This window comes from Microtus oregoni, unplaced genomic scaffold, assembly GCF_018167655.1.
Source record: "Microtus oregoni isolate MIOR12 unplaced genomic scaffold, Mior012 000054F_ref0000373, whole genome shotgun sequence".
In the NCBI taxonomy this organism is placed as follows: Eukaryota; Metazoa; Chordata; class Mammalia; order Rodentia; family Cricetidae; genus Microtus; species Microtus oregoni.
The window spans coordinates 8,032,846-8,060,191 of record NW_024543830.1 but is presented as its reverse complement, the minus strand read 5'-3'; the positions used below and the strand labels follow the sequence as shown (position 1 = coordinate 8,060,191).

Genomic DNA, 27,346 nt, shown 5'->3' with positions numbered 1-27,346 from the left:
GTTTTTATGCTTACTTCTGTGTGGTTCTGTGTGCATGTGAGTGTAAAGCCAGTTCTCCTGACTTTCATGGGTCTGGATCTCCTAGATCTTAAGTGACCAGCCGTCGGGAGACACTTGATATGGGTACTGGGACCCCACAAAGGCTTTCCACTGCTAAACCAGCCTCTGGTTCCTGGCTTTCATTTCTATTTCAAGATCTAAAGTTTATTCACATCAGCCTGAAGAGGTTTATCTTACAGAGCTAGTGTTTTGGAATGGACATATCAAAGATTTCCCTCATCTAGGAAGCCTTTTGTTTTACTTTTATTCTTTTCTTTCTTTGATTATTTTATTGATAATTTATTTGATTATGTGTGAATATTTTGTCTGTATGTGTGTATGTGTACCACGTGCATACTCTGATGCCCAAGGAAGTCAGAAGAGAACATTGAGTTGCCTGGGACTGGAGTTAAAGCTGTGTAGGTGCTGGATCTGGAAAGAAACCTGGGTCCTCTGTAAGTGCAACAAGGACTCCTAACTTCTGAATCACCTTCCAGCCCCAGTCTGATTTTTTTTAAAACAGGAAAGGTGTACATTGTCATCATGGGGAAAGCATCAGCCTTGTGACGCAGATCTGCCTCTGAAGTTACATAGAGACGTGGGCAGGTCTTTAGGCTTTGTGTATGTCGTAGGCTATCTTGAATAGGCCATAATCTAGTGAATTACTGTTTTAAAACTGGATTTCTCTTCTAGCATTTGAAGTTTTTTTGTTTTAAAAATTAATTATTTAAGATTGCATTTACCAAATAGGTTTTATTATGGCATCTTTACATACCTTTATGTATCATATTTTCTGTTCATTCCTCCCATTTTCTCATTGACTTCCCACTTCCTTCTCCTAATAGTCCTACTTCTGTTTTCATATCACATCTATTTTATCACTCTTTTCTATTCTCTTTCCTTAAGATCTCTTTCTTTTCTCTCATTATCCTCTTTCTAGTTTCGAGATTTATACACACGTGTTTGCACACATATACATATGTGCAGGTACAAATATAATTATTTAATATAATAATTTCTAGTTCCTTTCATTCCCCATAGATATCATTTTGTTTCATTTATCTTTATGGCTAAATAAAATTTCACTGTGTACATGTACTGGATTTTCTTTATCCATTCATCTGTTTGTGAATATCTAGGCTGGTCCCATTGCTTGGAGTTTGTGAATAACACCCAACACACACGAATGTGCAAGTATCTCTCTCTATATATTGACTTAGAGTTCAAGTATATAACCCAAAAGTGGTATGACTGAGTCATATAGTAGTTTATTTTTCACTTTTAAAAAATGTGTGTATGTGTTTGGGATAGAGTGCAAGTATGTATAAATGTGTGGCCATAGTGTGCAGACCATGTTAGCCTAAAGTATGTATAAATGTGTGGCCATAGTGTGCAGACCATGTTAGCCTAAAGTATGTATAAATGTGTGGCCATAGTGTGCAGACCATGTTAGCCTAAAGTATGTATAAATGTGTGGCCATAGTGTGCAGACCATGTTAGCCTAAAGTATGTATAAATGTGTGCACATAGTGTGCAGACCATGTTAGCCTATATTCAGACAGGATTTCTCTCTGGCCTGGGCTCGCTTATCCTGGAGTGGCTGGCCAGTAAACCTCACCTATCCCTGTCTACCCAGCACTGGCATTACAAACATTGCCACTGTGCCTGGTTTTTGTTATTGTTGTTGTTTTGGTTTTCCACATGGGTTCCGGCATCAATCTCAGATCCTCATGCTTGCATGGCATGCACTTTAATGTCCCCAGCCCTATTTTAGCTTTTTGAGAAACCTATACTGATTTTCACAGTGTCTGTACAATTTACATTCCCGATAGTTCCCCATCTACTCACAGCTCTGTCTGTCTGTCTTTCTTTCTTTTTCCCCCTATATGGTAGCCACTCTAACTGGGGTACAATGTAATCTCAAAGTAGTTTCAATTTATGTTTCCCTGATTGCTAAGGATTCCAAATACGTTTCCCAGTTATTTATTGAACATTATTTTGAAAATTGGCTTCATTATTAGCACATTTATTGATGATTTCTTTCCTTCGGTATGTAATTTTCACAGTTCTTTGTGTATTCTAGCTATTAAAATTCCCTGCCTGATGTGTAGTTGGAGAAGAATTTTTTTTTTCATTCTGTAGATTATCTGTTCATTCTGGTGACTGTTTCTTTTGCTATGAAGAAGTCTTTTAATTTCATGTAATCTCATTTGTCAATTCTTAGAATTATATTCTATGTTATTGGAGTCATTGTTTATATCCTGAAGTGTTTTACCTATGTTTGCTTCTAGTGATTCTATACTTCCATGTTTATGTTAAGGTCTTTGATTCATTTTGAATTGATTTTTTTTCTTTTGGTACAGAGTGAGAGATAGGGATCTAATTTTATTCTTCTGCATGCTTGGAGAGGTTTTCCTGGCACCATTGTTACCAAGGTTATCCTTCCCCAAATTTATTCTTTTGACACCTTTGTCAAAATCAGGCAGCTGTAGCTCTGTGGGTTTGTTTCTGGGTCTTCTGTTTTTTTTTTTTTGGTTTATATAGTGATATTTTTTTTTGTATTTTAATAAATAAAGCTTGCCTGAAGACCAGACTGCAGAACAGCCACACCAGTCAGTCATACAGGCCAGGTAGTGGTGGCACATACCTTTAATCCCAGCATCCACACTAGTTAGCCATAGAGGCCGAGCGGTGGTGGTGCATGCCTTTAATCTCAGCACTAGAGAGGAATATAAGGTTGGATGGGACAGGAACTAGCTCTTCAGTCTGAAGATTTCATAGAGGAAAGAGCTCTCTAGTGGCTGCTTCTCGATCTTCAGATGGAACCCCAGTGTCTGTCTCTGGGTATTCATGCTACAGGTTTACATGTCTGTTTTTGTACCAGTACCATTCTGTTTTGCTACTAAGGCTTTGTAATAGAACTTGAGGCCAGATTTTGTTATCTCCAGCATTGTTCTTTCTAAGAATGCTTCAGCTACTCAGGGTCGTTAGTGTTTTCATATAAACCTTAGGATTTTTACTTCTAGTTCTGTGTAGAATGATATTGGGATTTTAATGGGGAATGTGTTGTCTATGTAGATAGCATTAGGAAATATTTGTATTTCACAATATTAGTTCTGCCAGTTTATGAGCAAGTAGGGTCTTCAGCTTCTGATGTCTTCTTTGGTTTTTCATGATTATCTTAAAGGTTAGGTTGTAAATGTCTGTCACCTTCTTGCTTGGGTTTATTCCTGGATTATTTCTGAAGGTATTATAAATGAGATTTTTCTAATTTTTAAACCAAATTGATATGTTATATAGAAAACTACTAAATATTGTATATTTATTTTGTATCCTGCTTCTTGGCTGAAAACATTTATCAGTTATAAGTATTGGTGGAGTCTTCTGAGTCTTCTAAATTTAGATCCATGTTCTATGTGAACAGGGATAATCTGACTTTTCCCTTTCCTATTTGTGTCCCTTTGGTTTCTTTTTCCTGATATATTGCATACGACGTTGAGTAGTATATTGAAGTTGACACCTGTATCTTTCCAGTTATCAGAGGAAATGCTCCCAGTTTTCTTTTCCTGCATTTACTATAGTGTCTGTAGTCTTGTATGTGGTCTTTATTATGTTGAGATATGTTCCTTCTATTCCTAGTATCTTGTTGGCTTTTGTCTTTGATGGGGTTTGAACTTTGTCAAAGGCCTTTCTGCATTGATTGAGTTTGTGTGTGATTTCTGTCTTTAGGTTATTTATATGCTGTTACACTTGTTGGTTTCCATGTGTTAAACCAATTTTGCATCCCTGTAATGACATGAACTTAGTCATGGTCTTTCTAATATACTTTTAAATCTGATTAGCAGGAAATCTTTTAGAATATTTATGCCTAAACCGGGCAGTGGTGGCGCACGCCTTTAATCCCAGCACTTGGGAGGCAGAGGCAGGTGGATCTCTGTGAGTTCGAGACCAGCCTGGTCTACAAGAGCTAGTTCCAGGACAGGCCCCAAAACCACAGAGAAACCCTGTCTCGAAAAACCAAAAAAAAAAAAAAAAAAAGAATATTTATGCCTATATTCATCATGGATACAAATCTATAATTTTCTTTTTTGTTGTTGTCTTTATCCAGTATTGTTAGTAGGGTGATATTGGCTTTATAAAGAAGTGTTCTTTTCCTTACTGTTTTATGAAACAGTTTGAGGAGCATTGATATTAGCTGTTGTTTAAAAGTTTGCTGGAATTGGACATGATCCATTTAGTTCTGGGCTTTTGTTTATTGAGAAACTTATTACTGTTCCTTTAATCTCAGTGGTTATGAGCCAGCATGGGGACACACACACACATACACACACACACACACACGCATGCACGCACGCACAAAGTCTCTTAGCAGGATTACGTTCTCATCATTTTGCTGACAGCCAGAGGGGTGAGAGGTGTGTGTGATATGTGGGGTGTGTGTATCCTTTTGATGTAGTTTTGGTAGGTTGTATGTGTCTAAGAATTTATTTGTGCTTTACAGATATTTCACTAATTTTATGTTAAAGATTTTGTTGTATTCATTTTTTTCCATTTATTTGGACTTCACTAGAGTCTATAATAACTGTTTTTAATCTCTAATTTGAATTAATTTGAGTTTTCTTTCCCCTTGGATTAATTTGTCCAGTTGTCAATCTGGTTTGTTTTCAGAGAGCCAGTTCTTTGCTTAATTTTATGTATATTTCTTTCAGTTATTTATTTAATTAATTTCTGTTTTGATCCTCATTATTTCTGACATTTGTTTTTAAGTTCTCTCTCTCTCTCCCTCTCTCCCTTTCTTCTCTCTCTCTCTCTTTGTGTGTATTAAATGTTGAGTTGTATCGCTAGGTTATTTGAGCTTTTATTGATTAATTTTTATTTTCTGTATATTTTTGTTATTTAATGTAAGTACTATATCTAAAGTTCCCCTTTAGAACTACCTCCACTGTGGCCCAAACCTTTTGATAAATTGTACATCCATTTTCATTTGCTTCTAGAAATTTAAATGTCCTTTCTGCCTTCTTTCATGATGCACTGGTCTTTAGTCTCCATGCATTTGTAGTTTCTTGTTAGTTTTTTTTTTTTTTGTTTTTTTGCTATTGATTTCTCGTTTTATTGAACTGTAGTCTGATGAGATACAAGAGATGTTTGGTTCTTTTTGTTTGGTCTGTATGTCCTTATTGGTGAATTGAGGTCATTATTATTAAGAGGGGTTTATGAGTTCCTGTAATTTCGTTGTTCTTCTGTTTGGAGTATAGTAATTATTGTTATTATTATTATCTTACTTTCTTGTCTATTAGTATCAGGGGTTTGCTTGTTTACTGCATTGGACATAATGGATTCCTCCCTAACTCTCCTTTGTTTGATTACCATTTTTCCTCTCAGGAAATTTATTCTTTCTGGTGCTCTTAGGAATAAGGAATAAGGCTGACTTTGTTCTTCCTCTGTGCACACTGTTCCTTTGAGTATTTTCTGCAGTACTGGCCTAGTGGTCATGGCCTACTTAGTGTATGCTTTTCTTTCTTTATTTCTTTCTTTCTCTTCCTTCCTTCCTTCCCTTTTTTTTTTTTTTTTTTGATTTTCGAGAGAGGGTTTCTCCGTAGCTTTTGGTTCCTGTCCTGGAACTAGCTCTTGTAAACCAGGCTGGCCTCAAACCCACAGAGATCCGCCTGCCTCTGCCTCCAGAGTACTGGGATTAAAGGCGTGCGCCACCACCGCCCGGCTTGAGCCACCACCACCCGGCTTATGCTTTTCTTAAAATGTTCTTATTTCCCTACCAATTTTGAGGTAACTGCCCGGATATAGCTTAGTGAACAGATATTTACCTTAAGTGTTGTAAATGTATTCTATGTTTTCTGGCTTTTAGGTTTGCTGATAAAAGAGATGATGGTAATTCTGATGTCCTTGCCTTTTTACATGTATTAGCCCTTTTCTCTTATTGGTTTTACCATTGTTTCTTTGTGGTTTTGACAACTTGAGTATAATATGTCATCGACAAGTTCTCTGAATATTTCTTTCTGGGTTCTAAATGCCTCTTGTCTTTTTCTCCCTTCTAGCTTTAGGAAATATTCTGCTATGTGGTTTCATGCATGGAGTGAGGCAGTGGCATTTCAGCTTGTGGGCAGTTTAAAAATCTGTGATTTATGCTGTTAGGGTGTTTGTATTGGACTTGTGTCTTATGTCCTCCAGACTAACCTTCACCTTGGTGGTTTTCCCTCTTTGCACAACACTGCCCTCTCCTGGTCACTCTTAGCAAACATTACAGTCTGTGGACTTTTAGTCTTTCACCATTGGGCTTTTCCAGAGGGATGGCTAATGTTTTAGCTGGGGTATCCCTAAAGTGCACCAAGAGTGTAGAAGACTACAGCACTGAGCAAGTAGAGGCAGAGGAGCTATCATTGTACCAGTGTACTTTGTGTAGTTCCTGAGTATTAATGACCTCTCTGGAAGGGATGCAGCTGTGGCTCTCTTGTATACCCTGACTTAGTTTCTTCAACAGTGTCCAGTAGGTACATGGTTCTAGAGGTAGGTATACCCCTGGCCTCAGGATGAATGCTGTCTTAGTACAGGCTGTTTCCAGTTATTGAGGTCTGCTTCTAGCCACCATGTGTAGCCTGTCTTTACTTGTGTATTCACTTACCTGTCTGAGTTGAGCTTCCTGCTGCCTTTACCTTTAGATTTCTCATTGCCTGGCAGTCTTGTTTTCTGCCACAGCCTCCCTAGTCCTTACCTTTATTCAGAAGCAAAATTGAGAAATTTCTGACCTTGGCTGTTCTCTGTTCTGAGGCCTGCAGGGTAGCTCAGCTTTTAAACAATATTTCTGAAGATGATGGACTGTGCTGCCCTTTGTTCGTATGGAACAGGAAATTCCCCTTCACTGCTGAGCCATCCCTTGGTCTTGAGAGGGCTGCGGGCTCGTCCTCAGGGCAGGACTGGCTGTCTCTGACCTGGCTCACCTTGTGGAAGTGGTTTGTGCTTTGCTTCACTTGCAAGTAGCTGGGCTGAAGCTGTTGTCACTTCTTACCTACACATGTCCCGTCTGCTGGTGACGTCTGGGCGTTCTCCACTTACATTGTTATTTCTGAAGTTCTCCTTTCCTGTTCTTCTTTGGAACAGAATCTGCCTCCTCTTCTCCCCTTATTCAGACTTCTTCACACACTCACATGGAGTTAGCTTTGGAAATCTTTAAGTGCAAGTTCAGAGGCTAGTTTCAGTTTATGTAAATTCTAGCATAATGTTAATTTCCTGTTAAAGAGGTTGTTTCTCTCTCGATTGCCCCACATTGTTTTTAGTAAGGATTTGAGTTGTTACTGTGCAGCCCTCGATTTTCCCCTGACTTTCCCTTTCATATTTGCTTTCTAGCTTGTTTTAAAATGTGCTCTAATTTCTTTTTTCCTGACTCTTGATTTCCTTCTGAAATTCAAATTATTTGCACTTAAGAGCTATTCTACAAGCCACATAGTTCTTTTTGTTTAATAATTTGTTTCCCATCTGTCTTCATATATTATTTTTCCTTCTATGTAGTTTCTGAATTTCTTAGGCTCTCAAAAATGTATATTTATTTTCTAATTAAAAATACTAATAGGAAATATGCTAGATGCTTTTGCTTATTTAATCTAGGACTAAAAGACTCCAAATGTGACATAGTGCATGGAGTTCCACAGCCTTTATTAAAGCAGCAATTTAGTTTTCTTTCCCCCACTTTTGATTTTTATATATTTATTTTTTATTGTAAATAGATTTTTTTTTTCACACAATGTATTATGATTGCATGGTATCCTCTCCCCTGCTCTTCCCAGTTCCTCTCCATCTTCCCTCCCATCTGGATCCATAGCCATTCTGTCTCTCTTTAGAAAACAAACAGGCATTTAAAGAATGATAGTAAAATACAACACAATAAGATAAAACAAAAACAAACAAATTGGAATAGGACAGAACAACCAAACAAGAAAAAGGAAGAGCAAAGGAAAACACCCACAAGAAATGCATATAGTTGAGACACATACATTTGTGCTCACAGCAATCCCATAAAAACACAATACTGAAAGGCATAGTACATACACAAAGGACTTTTTTTTTTACATTTTATTTATTTATTTATTAAGGATTTCTGCCTCGTCCCCACAACCGCTTCCCATTTCCCTCCCCCTCCCCCGATCAAGTCCCCCCCCCCCTCATCTGCTCGAAGAGCAATCAGGGTTCCCTGACCTGTGGGAAGCCCAAGGACTGCCCACCTCTATCCAGGTCTCATAAGGTGAGCATTCAAACTGCCTAGGCTCCCACAAAGCCAGTACGTGCAGTAGGATCAAAAACCCACTGCAATTGTTCTTGAATTCTCAGTATTCCTCATTGTCCGCTATGTTCAGCTAGTCCGGATTTATCCCATGTTTTTTCAGACCTAGGCCAGCTGGCCTTGGTGAGAACCCAATAGAACATCCCCATTGTCTTAGTGTGTGGGTGCACCCCTCGTGGTCCTGAGTTCCTTGCTCGTGTTCCGTCTCCTTCTGCTCCTGATTTGGACCTTGAGATTTCTGTCCGGTGCTCCAATGTGGGTATCTGTCTCTGTCTCCTTTCATCGCCTGATGAAGGTTAATATTCCTGAGGATGCCTATGTGTTTGTCTTTGGATTCACCTTATTTAGCTTCTCTAGGAACATGAATTATAGGCTCAATGTCCTTTATTTATGGCTAGAAACCAAATATGAGTGAGTACATCCCATGTTCCTCTTTTTGGGTCTGGCTTACCTCACTCAGGATAGTATTTTCTATTTCCATCCATTTGTATGCAAAATTCAAGAAGTCCTTGTTTTTTACTGCTGAGTAATACTCTAATATGTATATATTCCATACTTTCTTCATCCATTCTTCCGTTGAAGGGCATCTAGGTTGTTTCCAGGTTCTGGCTATTACAAACAATGCTGCCATGAACATAGTTGAGCATATACTTTTGTTGTATGATAGGGCCTCTCTTGGGTATATTCCCAAGAGTGGTATTGCTGGATCCAGGGGTAGGTTGATCCCGAATTTCCTGAGAAACCGAAACACTGCTTTCCAGAGTGGTTGCACAAGTTTGCATTCCCACCAGCAATGGGTGAGTGTACCCCTTTCTCCACAACCTCTCCAGCAAAGGCTATCATTGGTGTTTTTTATTTTAGCCATTCTGACAGGTGTAAGGTGGTATCTTAAAGTTGTCTTGATTTGCATTTCCCTGATCGCTAAGGAAGTTGAGCATGACCTTAAGTGTCTTTTGGCCATTTGAAGTTCTTCTGTTGAGAATTCTCTGTTCAGATCAGTGCCCCACAAAGGACTTGTAAGATTTAAAAGATGCCCTGACTTAACCTCGTGAGACAAAGAACCTCCAGAGATGCCATCGAGGTTGTCTACTGCTGGGCACGGGGCCTGCCCTCAGTAGTGGTTTTTTTCCCCAGTGAGATGCCCTTGGAGAAAACCAAGTTTCCATTTACAAGTGCCTATCAATTGGAGATAGAGTCTGGGTTAGAGGTGGGAGCATGTGTCTGTTTTCAGCTCTAGGACCCCATCTGGTACAGACCCATGCGGGGCCTGGACATGCTGCCACATTCTCTGTGAATTCATATATATGCTGCCTGTTTAGTCTAGAAGGCCTTGATTTCCTTGGTGTCCTCCATCCCCTCTGGCTCTTACACTGTATCCGCCCCCTCTTCCAAAGAGTTCCTTAAGTCCCAAGGAAAGGGATTTGATGGACACTGAGTGTTCCAAAGGCTTTCACCCTCTGCATATTGTCTGTTTGTGGGGCTCTGTGTTTGTTCATATCTGCTGTAGGAAAAAGGTGCTCTGATGATGTTTAAGCAAGGCATGGATCTATGAGTATAGCAGAATGCCATTAGGAATCATTTCATTGCTGTGTTCTTTTAACAGAGCAGTAGTATTTGGTTTTCCCCTATGTCCCTGGCCTATGTAGTCTCAGGTTCTTGGTCACTTAGATGGCATTAGGTATGCGTTCTAGCTCGTGCATTGGGCCTTTGCTCTAATAAAATATTGGCTGATTACTTCCACAGGCTTTGTGGAAGTATTGGGCCAGTGTATCTTGCAGACAGGTAATCATTGTAGATCAAAGTGTCTGTAGCTGGGTTTTTGGTATTTACCTTTCTGCTTTGGTAGTGTTCAGAGTACCTTCCAGTAACATGTAAACTAATTCACAGGGGTAAAAGCGCTAGGTATGCACCAGCTTGACTTCTCCATGTACAATTACTTGTTTAGGTGCTGTCTTCAGCAATACGACCTTACTTTCAGTTTGTGGAGAGCCATCTGGACAGTAGCTTGAGTTGTTTAGGGGTTCCCATGGGACATCTTTGGCCAAGAACTCATTAGATGTAACCCATTTCTGGTACTCAGAACTTATTTGGTGACAAGAAATATCCAGTTGGGGTTCTGTCTCCCCTGTTACTTGGTGATTTCATTTAGATTACCTTCTTATATGTTTATATATTTAGGACTTATTTCTGTGTCTTTAATTCTATTCTTTTGATCCAGCATATCAAACCAACAATTTAATATGTTAGACACACCTCATTACAATCAACAACAAGGTACTGCTTAACTTTTTTCTGGAAGTATTAATAAGTAAAAGATAGGAATGAGGAATAAAAATAATAGACTACACACAAGATTATAGTTAATTATATATCATATGACTAATACATATATGACTGCTTAATTTAAAGATAATTTGAAAATGCAATCATTTAAAAGATAATGGGTAACTAGTTAAAAGATAAGAAACAAGTTTGGATTTGTAGAATAATTGCTCCAAGAGTCACACAGTAGGAAGAGCTCAGTCTGCCACAAAGAAGGCATGGCTGTAAGCCTCACAGCAACTTTCAGACCAAAGAACTACGCCATCCAGAGGACATCTCTGCCTGTCACAAGGACATTGAACATGTCTTCAAGAATGAAAATGAAACTGTTATTAACAACATAATGCTTTATTACCCAGAATCCAACTAAAATTTGCTAGTCGTGTATGAAACAGGAGAATGCTACTGTAGTCACAAGTGAAATCTGTCAGGAGAAACGGGCAGAGAAACAGTAATAGAGATGACCTCTAAAGCCTTGGGACAGGCTTTGTGTGCTCAAGTATTTAAAGGAAAATGGCACCAACGAGAAGAGTGACCTTTAAAGGGACCAAAGTGGAGCTCCGAGAACTGCATGTATATATCATGTTAAGTTTATCACTTGACACACTTAACAGTTGTTCGCCACACCTTGAAGATCTGTGAGCCTGGAAGTAAAGTACTAGAAACCAGCAAAGAAAATCATAAAAGGAAAACTAAAGGATGCAGGTATGAGGAAGAAGCCACCTAATGGCCTGTTGGGCAGTATGGGATGGCTTAGCACACAAGAAGAACAAGGGAGTGGGGGGTGGGAGCTAGGGAGTGGGAACAGAGGCAGAGACACAGGTTCAAAGAAATAATGTTTAACTAGGGAGCCTGGATGGAACTGACCTTGGCATTCTGCATATATGTTACAGTTGTGTGGCTTCCTCTTTTGAAACTCCTAACAGTGGGAGCAGGGACTGTCTCTGACTCTTACTGGCTTTTGAAACCCTACTCCCCATACTGGGTTGCCTTGCCCAGACTTAATGTATGGGGATGTGCTTAGTCTTCTAGCAACTCTATATGCCATGTTTTGTCAATACTCATAGGAGACTTGCCCATTCCAAACAGAAATGGAGGAGTGGGATCAGAGGGGGAATGGAGGGAGGAATCTGGAAGAGAGGAGGGGAAACTGAGGCTAGGATATAAGTAAGTAAATAAATAAGTAAAATTATTTTAAAAAGAAGAAATAATGTCTAAAACCTTCTCACATTTGGTGAACAATTATTAAGTCCACAGATCCTGGTATTTTATGAAACTTGTCAAGAGAGATAATTTGTTAGAAAAATCAGCTTTTAAAAGGTGCCTTATCGCCTCTCCTCCATTCTCTTCCTATCACTACCCCGCTCCATGAAGTTAAGACAATCTTAGGCAGTTAGAAAGCTTACAGAATTTGTTATCAGTAGTCCTCTATTACTAGAAGCAGAAAGGAAAATTCTAGTAGAAAAGACAGATCTATACAAAGAAAGTGAAGAACAGTGAAAATATATTTGAGTCAACACTAAAGGTTTATTTTTCTGCTTTTTAAATTACTTTAAAAGTTTTTCCTGAGTTTGATTTTTCTCAAGAAATTGACTATTCAAAGCAAAAATTGCAACTTGCATTGTAGAGTCTATAACACACATAGAAGAAAACATGTGACCACAGCAGCACAAACTGTAGATCTATACATAGGTGCTTTTATGTATAGAGTGATGTATAGGGCGGCTGGGATGAACAAGCGGGCCTTCCTGCAACAGTGTTGTACACTGAAAATTGCCTAAGTTCAAAGCATACTTAATGTAACTCCTGAACAGCATAGCGGAACAGCATAGTACATAGTGTGTTTTATTTATCTTTGAGGCTGTGTAGCTGATTGAGAACTGTAGCTTGCTGCCACTCCCAGCCTCTCTTGAGGTTATGCGACATATATCCTTAGTGCAGGCAAAGGTCAGAACTCAAAATTGGAAGTATGGGTTCTACTGAATTCATACTGCTTTTATACTGTCCAAGAGTCAAAAGCCTCATCATCATTTTTGGTAATATAACCATTTTTGCAATGTCAATTTTACTATGCCATGAAAATGGAAGGTTTTTCCATTTTGAAGTATTTCTTCAGTGTGTCATATTATCATTGGACATTTATTTACTTTTTGTTAGGCTTATTTTAGTTTCCTTTTTTCTTTTTTATGATTGTGAATTGTGGTGCTCTCCTGATTTTCTCATCATGTTATATATTAGAAATCTACTAATGTCCACCTGTTAATTTAATATCCTGCTACTTTGCTGAAAGTGTTTGTCAGTGCTAAGAGTGCTGTAGTGGAGTCATTAGAGCTTTTATGTATAGGATCATCTTGTCTGTGAACATGTGTAAATCGACTTCTTTGTTTCTGTTTGTATCTCTCATTTCTCTCATCATATTTCTCTAACCAAGATGTCACTGATATATTAAAAAGGAGGGGAGAAAGTAGACACCCTTGTCTCACTCCAGATTTTAGTGGAAATGCTTTCTTTGTTTAATTGTACCATTGTGTGTTGGTTTGTTCCATATGGCTTTTATCTAATATAATCCTTTATTGGATTCTATTAAATGCCTGTTCTACATTGAGATGATCATGTTGTCCATATCCTTAAGACTATTAATAGGTTATATTTATTGATTTGCATATGCCAACGTATCTTTTTATCCTTGGAATGAAGCCCATTTTGGGCTAGCATAGGTGCAACCTAGCATGAGGTGCAGCATTGGCCACTTCTGGACCACAAGCTCTGTTTGCTGATCCTGAGGAAACTTCCAGAAGATTTTGACTCAATTAGCTATTCTCTTCTTAATCACAGCTGATTCTTTAGTTCCAACTGACTAGAACCACAGATTATTAATACAGAATAATACATAAACAACCTTGATAGATTTCCTCTTTCTAAAACTTCACAAGTCTGGCCTCCATCATCTGCACTGCTTTCAGCATTATTGTCTAAGTTCCCACAGTGGCTTATTTGAGCTTTGAACAGTCTAGCCCAAAATCAAAGTGCAATCAGGTCTGTCAGCATTTCACACAAACCTGGTACCAACCTGAGTCTTAGGGTTTCTATTGCTGTGATAAAATATCATGACCAAACAATTTGGAGAAGAGTGTATTTTAGTTTATAGCTTTAATCCTCCTTCATGGGCAGTCAGGGCAGGAGCTTCAGGCCGAAACTGCTGATGCAGTGGTGGAGGAATGCTGCTTATTGGCTTGCTCCTCATGGCTTTCTTAGCCTGCTTCCTTATATAATTCAGGACTACCTGCCTAGGGGTGGAACCACCTGTGGTGAACTGGTTCCTCCCATATCACTTATTGATCAAGAAAATGCTCTACAGACTTGTCTCCAGGCCCATTTTGTGGAGGTGTCTTCTTTGTTCTGTTCTCTCTTCTCAGATGGATGGGTTTGTTGGCTGAAACCAGCTAGTGAATCTCTTCTGTCGGATTTCAGTGACACTGCATCTGCTTACTTTCTAGTCCCTTTCCTTGCTGCTGTTTCTGGTCTTGCTAGTAAGATGTGTTTCTTGAAGGCAGCAGAGAGCTGTTATTAAGTACAGTCCACTAGCATGTGACTTGAGGGGAACTGATAACAGTAGCACTCAGAGACATTGTGCAAGGTGTGTGTTGTTCCTATCATTTGTTGTTTTTGAGTGTTTGGTGCTCTGCTGTTGTAGTGTAGGTTTTTCTTTCAGTGACCTTGTAGATTTCTTTTTAATTAAAAAATGTTTGCTTCCGTGCTTTTTAAAACAATTTAATAATTAAAATACTAGTATTTATGTGTAGAAACATTTTGTCTATGCATCCATATGTGTACCACGTGTGTACCTGGTGCCTACAGTGCCAGAAAAAGGTATCGTATAACCGGAAACTGAAGTTACAGACGGGTGTGAGCTGCCACATAGATGCTGGGAACCAAATCTGGATCCTGCTGAGCCATTTCCCAACCCCAATTTAAAATCTTTAAATAATATGTTGTGAAATGGTCTTAAAACTATTTTCAAAATAAAGTTATTTCAAGAAAGTTAAAGAAACATTTATCCACATTTGAAATTGTTAATATTCTCACTGATTCTTACCTAAGCTTGAAAAATATTGTATATATCGTTGTTTTAGAACAAATTCTGCTTAAATATAGTATATTCCTACTTTAAAATTTTTGCATATTATAATGTTTAGCTATTTAATATATCGGAGTGAAAGTTGGAGCTTCATTAAATGCTTATTTCTATTGGCCAGGATTCTGAGTTTAAATTTGTACATTGTGCAAGTTTCATTTATTTAATTTCTTGGATTTTGATGTGATAAATATGAACATCAGTTGTTGGCAAAGCTTTGTTCTTAAAATTGCCATTCATAAGAAGCGTTGTTCTTTAAATACATAGACTAAAGATTTTGTTTGGACTTTGAGCAAAACACAAATTGTAGGTGATTCATTATCAGAACAATTCAAAGTAATTATAGGACCTTAAATTGATTACTATTTAACCATCAAAAGTTTGCCAGACATTTTTAGTGTCTTGTAGCTGATGTTAGCCTAGCGGAGAGAGAAGTCGTGTTGTTTTTAATTGTTTTGTCTATTAGTATTCACTGCACATTTTTGTTACTCGTGTTCTCTGATTATACATGGAAGCATGTTAATGGCTCCCTTTGATCAGCTGAAAAAGAATAACATTTGTAGGAAAAAGTTTGATGGTATTAGTGTGGGGAAATATGTCTTTTGTTTTAAGTTGGGTTAGTCTTCAGTAGTTTTATTTGGAGTGGTTTTTGTTTGTTTGTTTGTTTTTGTTTTTTGATTTTCAAGATAGGTTTCTCTAGTCCTGGTGGTCTTCGAAATCACTCTGTAGACCAGGCTGGCCTTGAACTCGCTGAGATTCACCAGTTTCTGCCTCCAAGTTCTGGGTTAAAGCCTGGCTGGAGTTTTCTTTTGAGTTAGAATATATATGAGTCAAATTTTATATTTTAGAATGCTGTCTATGAAATAAAAGATAAAAACCTTATTTAAAATTTAATATTTTGAAAAGTGTTTGCATGTACTCTGAATAATGTTTTCCTTTGTTGCTTTTACCTGGTAAGTTTCTACATAGTGAACTGTGGACTTGACTGGGTTTTGTGTCATCGTTGACAACAGAATAAGTAATTCATTAGTTAGCTGAAAGCCAGCTGATGTCTAAATATCATGCTTTGCTCCTAAAATGTCTACTGTATTCCTTAAATTTTCTTTTGTCTTTCTATCACACTAAAATGAAATTTTACATGGTCTTACAGCATCTTTGCTTGCCTTCCTTCAGTGATTGCTAGCTCTCCAATTGCATCCTGTAGCATCAACTTTCTAAACTCTAGCCACAGCCAGGCCCTTCACTTCCCTCCAGGCCATTGCATTTGTTTTTCCTTTACTGGGAATTTTCTTCTTGGAGGTCTATTCATCAGAGACTTTCGTGTGGTCAGGGTTCATCACTTCAGAAACACTTTATCAGGTTATAAAAAGAGCCTTTCTTCTGGTGTGTTTTCCATCCTTAGTATTCAGTATCCTATTTCTCAACTTGAGTTTCTTCATAGCAGTTTTCCCCATTTAAATGGCCTTATTTATTACAAGACCAAGTATGTTATATGCCATGTTTATGGATATCTGTCCTTCAGTATAGCAAATTTTTACTGTTTGTAAAAATGAATGTCTGTCTTACATAGTTACTATGTCCACATTTCCTTTTTGATTCTCACTTCTAGCTCTAAAAGAAAAATCTGATAGTTGTATTTGCCTCTAATAATTTCAATGAAAAAATAGTTTTGTATAATGAAGGAACTATAAAAGGTAGAGCTATGTGTGTCCTAATGTAGATTTTGGTGTGTTCTTAATTCAGATCATTAAAAGTATAGCATATTAAATTGGCAGCATAGAGGATCAGAGTAATATGCAAGTGTATAAGAGAACCATTAATTACATGGAATTCTCTACAGCTATTAAAACCCCATGAAAAAACTGCTCTTTATGAACGGATATGGAAAGACTAATAAAGAATAGTACAAGACTGTAGTGCCCAGTCAGAGCAGTTCGTGCATTTTGTTTATGCTGTGCTACTAAGAGAAAATAACAATGGATTCCTTATGTATTTATTAAAGCTCTGAGTGTGTAAGAAGCTAGTGAAAAGTGATTATAGATCTAGGTGATGTAAAGGGAGTGAGGATGGATAAAATATATGGTGGATACTTTCTATGTTGTCTTGATTTTTACAATTATTAATTATTAAATTATTGATTCAAAATTTTTAACAAAAATAAAAGTAGAAACTATTATGTTAGATATAGTAATTTCTAAGATCTATTTAAGATTCATGTGTTCATTTAAAAAAGTTTTGCTCTTTCCCCAATCCTGTCTCTTTTTATCCCCCTCTTACTCAGTGGAGTAGGTCGGAACTGGGGCTGGGCGTCTGCAGGTAGCAGCATTCTGGCTGAATTTGGCACACTGCATATGGAGTTTGTCCACCTCAGCTACCTGACTGGTGACTTGATTTACTACAAAAAGGTTAGTTATCAAAGACTCTTACAAATTTCCCAAAACATCGTAATACTTTCACAATTTTTTAGAACTTTTGTTTTTATTGCTTTTTTCTCTTTCAGTTTTTAAAATCCCTTTCTACTTAGAATATATTTAAAAAAGTATTTATTCAGAAGTTTATATTAAAATATATATTCCCTTTTATACTCATGGTTCTGAACTCCCTGGCCCACATGTTAAGACAAGAAAATAAATTAAAAGTTTGATAATTACAAAGGAAGAGAGAAAATACTGCTTATTCATAGAGTATATGATTATTCTACTGAATCTTTTAAGACAGTCTTGGTGGGGATTGTTTTTTGTTTGTTTGTTTGAAAAGAGGTTTTTTTTTTTTTTCTCATTTCCTTTTTGGTGAAGTAGATCTTCTCCCAGGGTCTTGCACACACCGTTTATTGACTCTCCTACTGAGCTAACCCTAAGTGTTAGGACACTGACTATTAAAATCCAAATGGCTACTGTGAGTGCAAAACTCAGCTCAGAAGATCTAAGAGGTGCTTTTTCTAGAATCAAATGTGAACAGCCTTAGCCTGTAGGAACTCAGATTCAGGTTATTGCTGCTTCAACATAGTAACAGTTTCGTGAAATTTTTATAATAACAGAGCACAATAAAACATGAGTGAAAACCTCTGTTAAAATACTTTGGGAACATCAGGCATATGAGTTACAGCTAAATGGGGAGCTGTCTTTCTCAGATGCTAATTGGTAGCACTCTTAGCCTTTGGGCTGGTGGAAGCCAGGGTCTGTCAGGACACAAGGATGTTAGGCTACACACAGAGGGAAGCAAGGAATGGCTGTCTAGATGGTTTAGTTCTAAACCCAGAACATTCCAGCACTCTAATTAGGATGTTTTAACTAGTTAATCATCCTTATAGAATCTTTAACATGGGCAGGACTATGTTTTTCTTCCTAAGTTCACATTAGAAACAAACATTTAATTTGGGGGGCTATAAAATATCAGTGTAGACTTAAAATCCTTAGCATCCATCTGTATCAGCTGTACAGGGTAAGAAAGTGTCATTTTATAAAGATGGCATGTATGATAAGAACAAACTAGTGTTTAGCACAAATTTAAAATCTGTGGAGGTAAGTTCATGGTGCGGATAGGGTGGCAGGTGCGGATAGGTGAGTGCTTTCAGACTAGAGGGAAGTAGTGTGCTAAGGAGCTAGGAAAGAAAGCTTGCAGCAGTTCACAGTGCCAGCTTCAGTGAGGTAAGAAGTGACACGTGTCCCTGTGGCCGACAGTGCTAGCCTCCCATCTCAGTTGGCCAGGGAGAAGCAAGGGCTGGAAACCGCACTTAGAGTTGTGTTCAACCTCAATCTTTTATGTCAAAGCTTTCTTGTGAATTTTTGGGTCAGGAAAACAGAGGAGAGTCAGTGTGGTGGTATAGAACTATAATCCTGGCATTCGTAATATTAAGGCACATTAATCTGTTTATACCAGTGTGGACTGCATGCCGAGTTTAAGAGTCCTTACTCTCCCCCACAAAGGGAGGAAGTTGATGAATGATGACGAATAATTCTTGTAAAAGGCATAAGTACAGAATTTATAAGAGATTTATCAGAACAAAAGGGGAAGGCCATGGAATGTGATAAACAGTAGACCAAAACAATAAATAAATAAAAATACTGACCAGATATCACCATAAGAAAAGCATGGATTCCCTCATGCCCCAGCCTGTGTAGAATAAGAATAGAAATGAACTAAAATGGTAGAGTAAGATGTGATATCAGTGCCAGAGCCGAAGAAAGCATTTCCACCCAAGAGAAGACCAAAGTGGAAGCAACACAGGAAAGATGGGGCTTGAAATATGGAGGGAGGGACTTAGAAGACAGAGGAACTAAAAACAGTGAGCGTGAAATAGTGCACTGAGAAACACAGAGTTAATATTATCCATCATTTCAGATGTCAAAAAGCAAGTTTCTCATCTTTCCTTACATCATTTAGAAGTGTCTAAAAGCACTTGTGCGTGATGGTGACATTGTATATGAAAGCATTCTTGAGTTCCTCAGTACCATGCCAACGCCAGCTAAAGAGAACATGATGAGAAGCTTTGTGGTAAAACTATTGATGTTCTCAAGTTCAGAAAGCTAAAGTATATATACACACTTGTGAGAAAGAATGTATTCTAAGTCACTTATACTGTCCTGGTCATCAGTCATATGTAAGGCAGCATGGCTACGATACTTACTCAAAATTTGAGTGATCAAAACTTTAGGTATCAATAACTTTTCAAAGAACTAAGAATACAAGAAGTCGAATACCTTTCCTGCTGCACTGGCTGCTCCCCATGCCTGAGAGTGCCTGTCAGATCTGACTGGCCTGCAGACAGCTTGAAGGCAGCCTTTGGGAAAATCATCAGCTTCCAAGTATAGTTTGTTATTCTTTTTCCTCCCTTAACTTCAGGGAGATCTCTAAGAATTTACATAAAATTGATGTTTCTCATGGTCATATCTGTATAATAGACTGAGAATGTAAAATATTTTGTGAGCTTTTTTATTTCATTACTTTTATTGTTTGTTTTTTTTTGTTTTTTTTTTTTGTTTTGTTTTTCGAGACAGGGTTTCTCTGTAGCTTTGGAGCCTGTCCTAGAACTAGCTCTTGTAGACCAGATTGGCCTTGAACTCACAGAGATCTGCCTGCCTCTGCCTCCAGAGTGCTGGGATTAAAGGTGTGCACCACCACCACCCAGCCTATTGTTTGGTTTTTAAATACTGATATGTCATCTAATAAAACCAATGAATTGTTTAAGAAACAGAAACCCTCCTGTCCACCACACATGTCAAGGTAGAAGGTGGGTGTAGGTTCCATATGATAGAAAAATCACAGAGCATAGGCTAATAGAAAGCCTTGATGACATCTGTTTCTCTTAATTACATTCTTATTTCATTTTGATTAGGTCATGCACATTCGGAAACTACTCCAGAAAATGGAACGCCCAAATGGTCTTTATCCAAATTATTTAAACCCACGTACAGGGCGCTGGGGTCAGTGTAAGTATTTCTAGCGCAATTGCTGATTTGTTAAAAGGTTGTTTGAAAAGTCTTTGCTTGATGTGGTGAAAGGTGCACCATGTGGAATTCAAACCCCGAGTCCAGACCTGATACTACCAGTGCTGCTTCCGTCCCTTAGTTTCTGATCCTTTGAAGCTACTTGAGTTTTTATTTGTAAAAAGGAAGCATTGGTAAAGTGTCTCACAAGGATATTTTCTTTTATGTATTGTAAATGCTTTGCTGAATAAGTTATGATGGATATTACATAGTAATTAATCTTACAAGTAAGAACACTATGAGGAGTTCAGAATAGATGTAACTATTTAAATTACTGGAAAAGAGGACAGTTGCCATTGGATAGACTAGGCCTATTTGTTCATTTAAGAAAAAGGTATCACACATTAGTTATTGTATGAGACTAAAGATAGAAAAAGAATGAGTGTTTGGTCTGCTTTGGGGGAGTTCCCAAGCTAGCAGGGTAGGTAGAAACACAAAGAGATTGGACTATAATGTGGCAAATGTAACAAAGAAGTGTGCTCGTTATATGAAACTGGCAGAAATGCCTGCTCTGCCTGCTGGAGAAAGGTTTTGCTTGAAGAGGTTAATAGTATCGGGGCTTTAGAATTCATCTTTGAAGGTTTTGAATCTTAAACAGTAAATGTTCATGCGGAAATGTTGAACTTAAAATTTTAGTAATTAAAGTTTTATAAATGCTATTTTCTTAAAGTAAAGAAACTAAAATAAATACAAGTAAAAACTTTGTCCCTTATAAGTCAGTGTCTGGGGTAATTTTGAAAATAATAATAGTGCAATGAAGTAGTAAATGAGAGACAAAGGTAATGATCATTTAATTTTAAGTACTGGAAGCACTGCTAGCTCTGCCAGTGGAAACCATGCGAGTCTGAATACCGGAGCTGGAAGATGTTTGCCATGGATTGTCTTGCAGGCTCCTTTTCAGGAAATTGCTTATGGACCCTGGTCATGTATTTTCCCTTCTCCGTTCTCTTTACTTTGAAGAAAATAGAAGAGCTAATGTTCATACTGAAAGGATATTTTTGAAAAAGCAAAACGTTGAGACCTGTGTTTATAAAACAAAATGTAGTTTTCTTAATGCTATATATGAGTGACTGGATTGGATGCCTACTTAGTAATTTCAGTGAATCAGATTGTAGAATTACAGTACCAGACATGAATTCCTTCCTGTTGAGCAAGCTTTAAGTCCAATTAGACAACTATCTGGTTATTCCCAAGGTCAAAGTCCCACCTTCATACCATGTGGCTCTCTTGTGGGTCCGGTCATTGTGTGGTTCATTGACATTACAGCTGGGTAGAACTGCCAGTTGTTTCTCTACCACTGTCCAATGCTGTGAGAGCCATTCCCCAGGGAGGAGGCTTCCCCGTTGGTTCCTGCTTGATTCCTTTAAGTCCTTTGAAGAGTGTGGTGTCTTCAGTAATTTCTGGAAGAAAACAGAAATTGCATTGGTTTAGGAACTTGACAGTAAAAGGTTCTTTTAGAGAAGCATCTGTGCTTACCACTGTAATACCGACATGCTTTTTCGTTAATAAGTGATAAAGAAAAAAAAACTTGATAAGCACTTGAAAAACTCTTGTATCATTTATGAAACTGATTTTAAAATGGATTTTAAAAATACAACCAAATTTAAGAGCCTGAACTACAATACCCTTAGATGAATATCCGGGCCTATAGATTCCTCAATATGATACCAGTGCTAGATAACCATAGGAAAATAAGTTAGACTTAAATAGAAATTAAAACTTTTGTGCATTGAAGGACTCTATTGTGATTTAGAGATAACCTACCAAACAAGAGTAACATATATAGTGGGGATATGTTTCTATAATATATTAACTCCTACAGGTCAACAAGAAGGCAACATAATTGAAAAATAGACCAAGTGATTTGGATAGTTATTTTTCCCAAGAAGATATGCAGATGGGAAAGAAGTAAATGAAAACGGTTTGTGTCTTCATGGAAATGCAAATTAAAACCACTGTGAGATACCTGCCATTTCACAGCTTCTGTGGTGGCTGTATTCAGAAGTAAGCCTTGGCAAATGTGGAGAAATTAGAGCACTTGTCGTTTCTGGTGGGAACAGAAAACCTTGCAGCCAGGGTAAAACCGGGGCAGTTTCCAAAAAGGCAGTCCGAATACCCTAATGAGTAGCCACCAAATGCACTGAAAATAGACTCAGGTGCTTATGTCCAAGTGTTCCTAGAGCCAGGAGCTGTGCTCTGCTAGAGGTTCAGTTGCTGGAGGCTCTGGCACAAAGGTGATGTAGTGGAGCATTTAGGAAGTGAAAAGCTTCCAGGGATGGGTAGTGAGTGTAACTACTGTCATTGACTGGAACACTTTCAGTGGTACACGTGCACAAGGTCATTGAGTCGTTGGATCCAGTCTCCAGGTTGTGTGGAAGAGGTAGCTTTTATGAGGATGGGTTGTTGTGGAGTAAACCCGCCCCTATCTACCAGCTCCCAGAGGATTGCTTGTTAAGTTGTAGTATAGTCAGATTGCCTTCACCAAAGTTGAATAGATGCTGACACCATGATCTCTAAAATTGTGAACTAAATAAACCTCTTTTCTTTATTAGTCCTAGCTTTACATATTTTTTTTACAGAAGCAGAAAATGGGTGTAATCCAAGTGGCTTACTAGTGAATGAATAAACAAAATGTGGTATAAGCATACAGTGTAATATTATTACTCAGTAATTTTTAAAAAGAAATGATACATGCTACAATATATGTGACCCCATTGAAAACATTATGCTAAATGAATAGAGACAGCCACACAACACAAACTCACATATATCATATCAATATGTGTGTGTGTGTTTGCACTTATGCCAGTCTCAGATTCGTAGAGATAAAATGTAGGTGGAGGCAAGCAGAAGCTTTAGTGACAGAGAAGTAGAACTAGATTACATCTGTAACCCAGCAGTCCAGGAGCAGAGGCAGGAGGACTTTGAGCTACAGAGTGAGTCTTAGTACAGTCTGGGCTTTATGTGAAACCATGTCTCAAAACAAAACCAAATTGAAGGTCAAGGAAAAGGAAAGACAAGGAACAACTTGAAGATGGTCCAGGCCCTTATTCTATATTTTTGCAGGGAGTGGGGAGGGTGGTGAGATAAGGTGTCTCTGAGAATCAGAGCCTTGTCTGCTTAGAAGCTGGGGTAGGTAGGGGGCAAGTGCAAGGGTTGAAGAGTTTCTTTCTTTCTTTTTTTTTTCTTTTTTTTGGTTTGCAGTTGGCTGTTACTGGTGGTAACCAGTGAGCAGTCAGTTAAAGGTTAGGCGATCTCTAAGTACTTCTCCTGACTGGCCATTACCAGGTCCACAGGGAGGGCAGTTGAGAATCTAGAGAAACAGGTTCCTTTACTCCTAATTGCCATATTCCTGTAGTTCCTGGAATTGCCATAGTTGAACCAAAAGAGGTTTTACATGACAGCTCAGTACAGTGGGTGAAGAGCATGGAGAGTAGTTTGCAGGGTTTTCAGTGCCTGGTGATGCAGTTTCAGGAACAGGTAGTGCTCATGTCACCCACTGGCCGCAGCCAACATCACTGACTAGCACACTTCCAGTGGTGCCAGTGGCACCGTTTGTGTCGCGCATAGACCACCACAGTAAAAGCCCTAACAAAAAGAGAACTCATTTGCCACTGTTTTTCTCCACAAAATGAATTGAAATTACTTTACAATATATTCATCGTCAGCAGTTATTAATTTTGACAATGCTACAGAAAGCACTGTTCACTGGGTGTTTTGGCAGGCAGATTTTAAAACCTTAGCAAACTGGCCTCATATTCTGCTAGCAGCTGCATTCCCTACTAAATTGTCTGATTTGTTCTTTCTTGTGTTTTTGTATGTTTTATATCAGCTCTGGAAAGTATCAAATTCCATAATTATCTTTGAGCAGTATACATCTGTCATATCTATAAATAGGCTGCAAAACAAACATTTAATTGAACTGAAAGTTAACCATTTAGCTTTGGCTAACTGTATTATAATTAGAGTGATGATAATGTCTGATATGCACATAGCAATCAGAGAGTAATTGCTAGTAATTATTCTCAGGATAAGGACTTGGCAACAGATTTAAAAGAATATCGCAAGGAACCTAAATTTATAGGCAAATCATTGGTTCTCTTCCCTTTTTATTTCAGTTCTCTCATTTTTAAAGTACAATGATTAGCCGAGGGCATTTAATGATTTCAAGTGAAACCAATCTAGGAAACCAGTCACTACCAGTTCATTAAGTTTTATATTACTAACTTTAAAATTGTGGAAAGATTAGAATGGGTTCAATTCCTCGCAACCACATGGATCCTCACATCCATTTGTAACTCATGTCCCAGGAGATCTAACATTTTCTGAACCCTGCAGGAACTGTACGCATGTGGTTCATAGACACACATGCAGACAAAACACCCATACACATAAAAGAAGATTTAAAAAATGGAAAAACAATAATAGACAAAGCCTCTCACTGCCTGCCGTGATGCGGAGCTTACTCGTTTTCCACTTTACTACTTCTTTACCATTAATAAATCTTTCCTGATGGCAACACTAGCTCTGAAGTGTACTCCTTTGTAACTTTGTATCGTGATACATTACCATTCCACAGTGTTATTTTTCACCAAAATATTGTTTTCTTGAATTTGTCTTCAGCACATTTCTTTGACTGCCTGAGTTCAGTCCCTAGAACTCACTGTGAAAGGAGAGAACCAGCTCCTAGAGCTTGTCCTCAGTCATATGTTCATACCATAACCTCACACCCACACTGATAATGGTAATCAGAACTGAAATTGAAAGAAAGGTATGTTCTGGTTTGAACTGTTGAGTACACTATCCAGATATATGATGTCTTAGAAAAATTGGGAATTTCATCACAATGGTCATAGTTGCTGGGAAAGCTGTGAGACCATCAGCATCTGTTTATTTTTTTGAAAAACTTGCTTTCTAGGCCATTCTTTTGCTTATCTTTTAGTCTCACTTAGCTGTACTCAGTCTTTGTGAATTTGCTCTTTATCCCTGATTTTCTTTGCCGTCTTCCCAGTGCTGTGGTGTGAAATACCATCTACATTCTGACTGTTGGGTGACACTATTTCTGAGGAGATAAATACTATCTTACCCTAGATAGGGAACCAAGGTCAGACTAAAGTAAGGATACCACTGAAGGTGAATTTTATTGTGATTACCTAGAGAAAAATGGGTGAGGGGCAGAAATGACTCAAAGACAGCTGCATCACCAAAAGCCTAGCGCAGCATGGTAAGAACTCATGGGAACTTCAAGGGTATTTTACAACTTGCAGGTAACTCAAAAGCTTGGAGACTTTTTCACTGAGGCAACACAGGTGGTCTGAGCCTCTTCCAAGCATCTCTGCTTCCTCCAGGCAGCTCTGCTTTAGAATAGTATATTATTTGTATTTTGATAAATAAAGCTTGCCTGAAGACCAGAATGTGAAACAGCCACACTAACCAGGCATACAGGCCAGGCAGTGGTGACACACAGCTTTAATCCCACCACCCACACTAGTTAGACATAGAGGCCAGGCGTTGGTGGTGCCTGCCTTTAATCCCAACACTAGAGAAGAATATAAGCCAGGAGGAGACAACTCTCAGTATCAGTCTGAGGATTCGTGGAGGCAGTATCATTAGTTTCCGTCTGAGGTATAAGTAAACGCTAGTGGCTGGTCACTTTGCTTTTCTGGTCTTCAGGTTGAACCCCAGTATCTGTCTCTGGGTTTTTATTATTTGTGCTACACTGCTTGCCTGCTTCTTCTAGGGAGCTTCGCCGGTCTCTGTTTCTTCTAGGTGGCCCAGCCTGAACCTCTTCTAAGAAATTCAGCTTGTCTGAGAGTGTCTCTCAGCAGTTCTTCCTGCTTATACATGCTTGGAGAATGAGAGTGCTAATAAATCTGGTCAGTTTTAGGGACTTCCTGAAGTCTGTAAGTTGTTTACTTCCTGAGCTTATTAAGGAGCTTTTCTATAGGATGGAATGTTTCACCTCCTTTTAGAATATCCTTTGTTTTAACTCCTCCCAAAATAAGACGGTTTTGTTTGTGAGGAAATTGCCACATAACACTGACAAATCTCGGATTTAGAGTGCCAGTCTTCTGTTATCCTTGACCTCCAGTTGTTATTGAAATATCCAATAACCACTTCAAGTGTACGTGAATATCATAACCCAGTTCTTTATAGTTCTTGATGTCACCAGGTGTTTCTTTAGTTCTTTGGTTTCAGTTAATGACTTTTCTATTCTTATTTATACCATAAATCTTAGTGCTATTTTTTATTTCATTGTCTTACACCCAACCTCCAGTTCTTCAGCAAATTATTTTCTGTTTACTTTTGAAATGTACCTGGAATCTAGGTACTGTTTACCCTGAGCTGAGTTACTCCCTTTTATTTATATTTTCGTGACCATACTTTTTATGGATTAATTACAAACAATGCTCTTTAAAATGACTCCTATGTTAAAGTCTTGGTTACCAGCAAATGTGTTTGTGTGAAAAGAGTGTATCCCAAGGGCTCTGACCTATCTTATTGATAAAGCCCTTATGTAGACAGTAGCATTACTGGGAGGTGGACAGAAGTAGCCACAGGACTTAATTGGAGGGAGGAGATCACAGCAGGCGTTCCTTGGAAAGATCTACCCTGTGTCTGGCCCCATTTTTTTCTCTGACTGCAATGAGGTCAGCAGTAGGGTTCAGCTACAGGCTTCCTGCCCTGATCTTCTCGCCACAGTACAGAAACTGGAGTCAGTGACCATGAGCTGTAACCTTGACACTGTAAAAATAAGTCTTCCTTTAAAGTTGTTTCTTTAAGTATTGGTAATAGTGATGATAAACTAACAGCAACTCCTAATTGGTCTTCCTGAGACTGCCTTCAATCTATTCTAATATAAGAGCCAGTAATTTTTTATTTTATAAATTGTGCTACATTGTATGATTCTATGGTGACTTTATTTATTACTATCCAGAGTATAAGCTAAAGTCCTTATAGCCTTCTTTGACCTCTCTCCTATTTTTTGTGGTCTACCTTCATTGACAACTCCCTTTGGTTCTTGAGTATAGCAAGCAAGTTTTTATCACAGAGCCATTGTTCCTACCACTTGTG

At 38.2% G+C, this 27,346-nt stretch overlaps 1 protein-coding gene across 1 annotated transcript in view; it reads left to right on the top strand.

Annotated features, from left to right (window-relative positions):
* The window catches only part of Man1a2 (mannosidase alpha class 1A member 2), a 135,467-nt gene that overhangs the window by 49,339 nt on the left and 58,782 nt on the right, over positions 1-27,346 (top strand). Inside the window, exons 7-8 of the mRNA XM_041638298.1 lie at positions 17,068-17,191; positions 20,122-20,215. Coding sequence (XP_041494232.1) covers positions 17,068-17,191; positions 20,122-20,215 — 218 coding nt within the window. The remainder of the gene's footprint in view (positions 1-17,067; positions 17,192-20,121; positions 20,216-27,346) is intronic.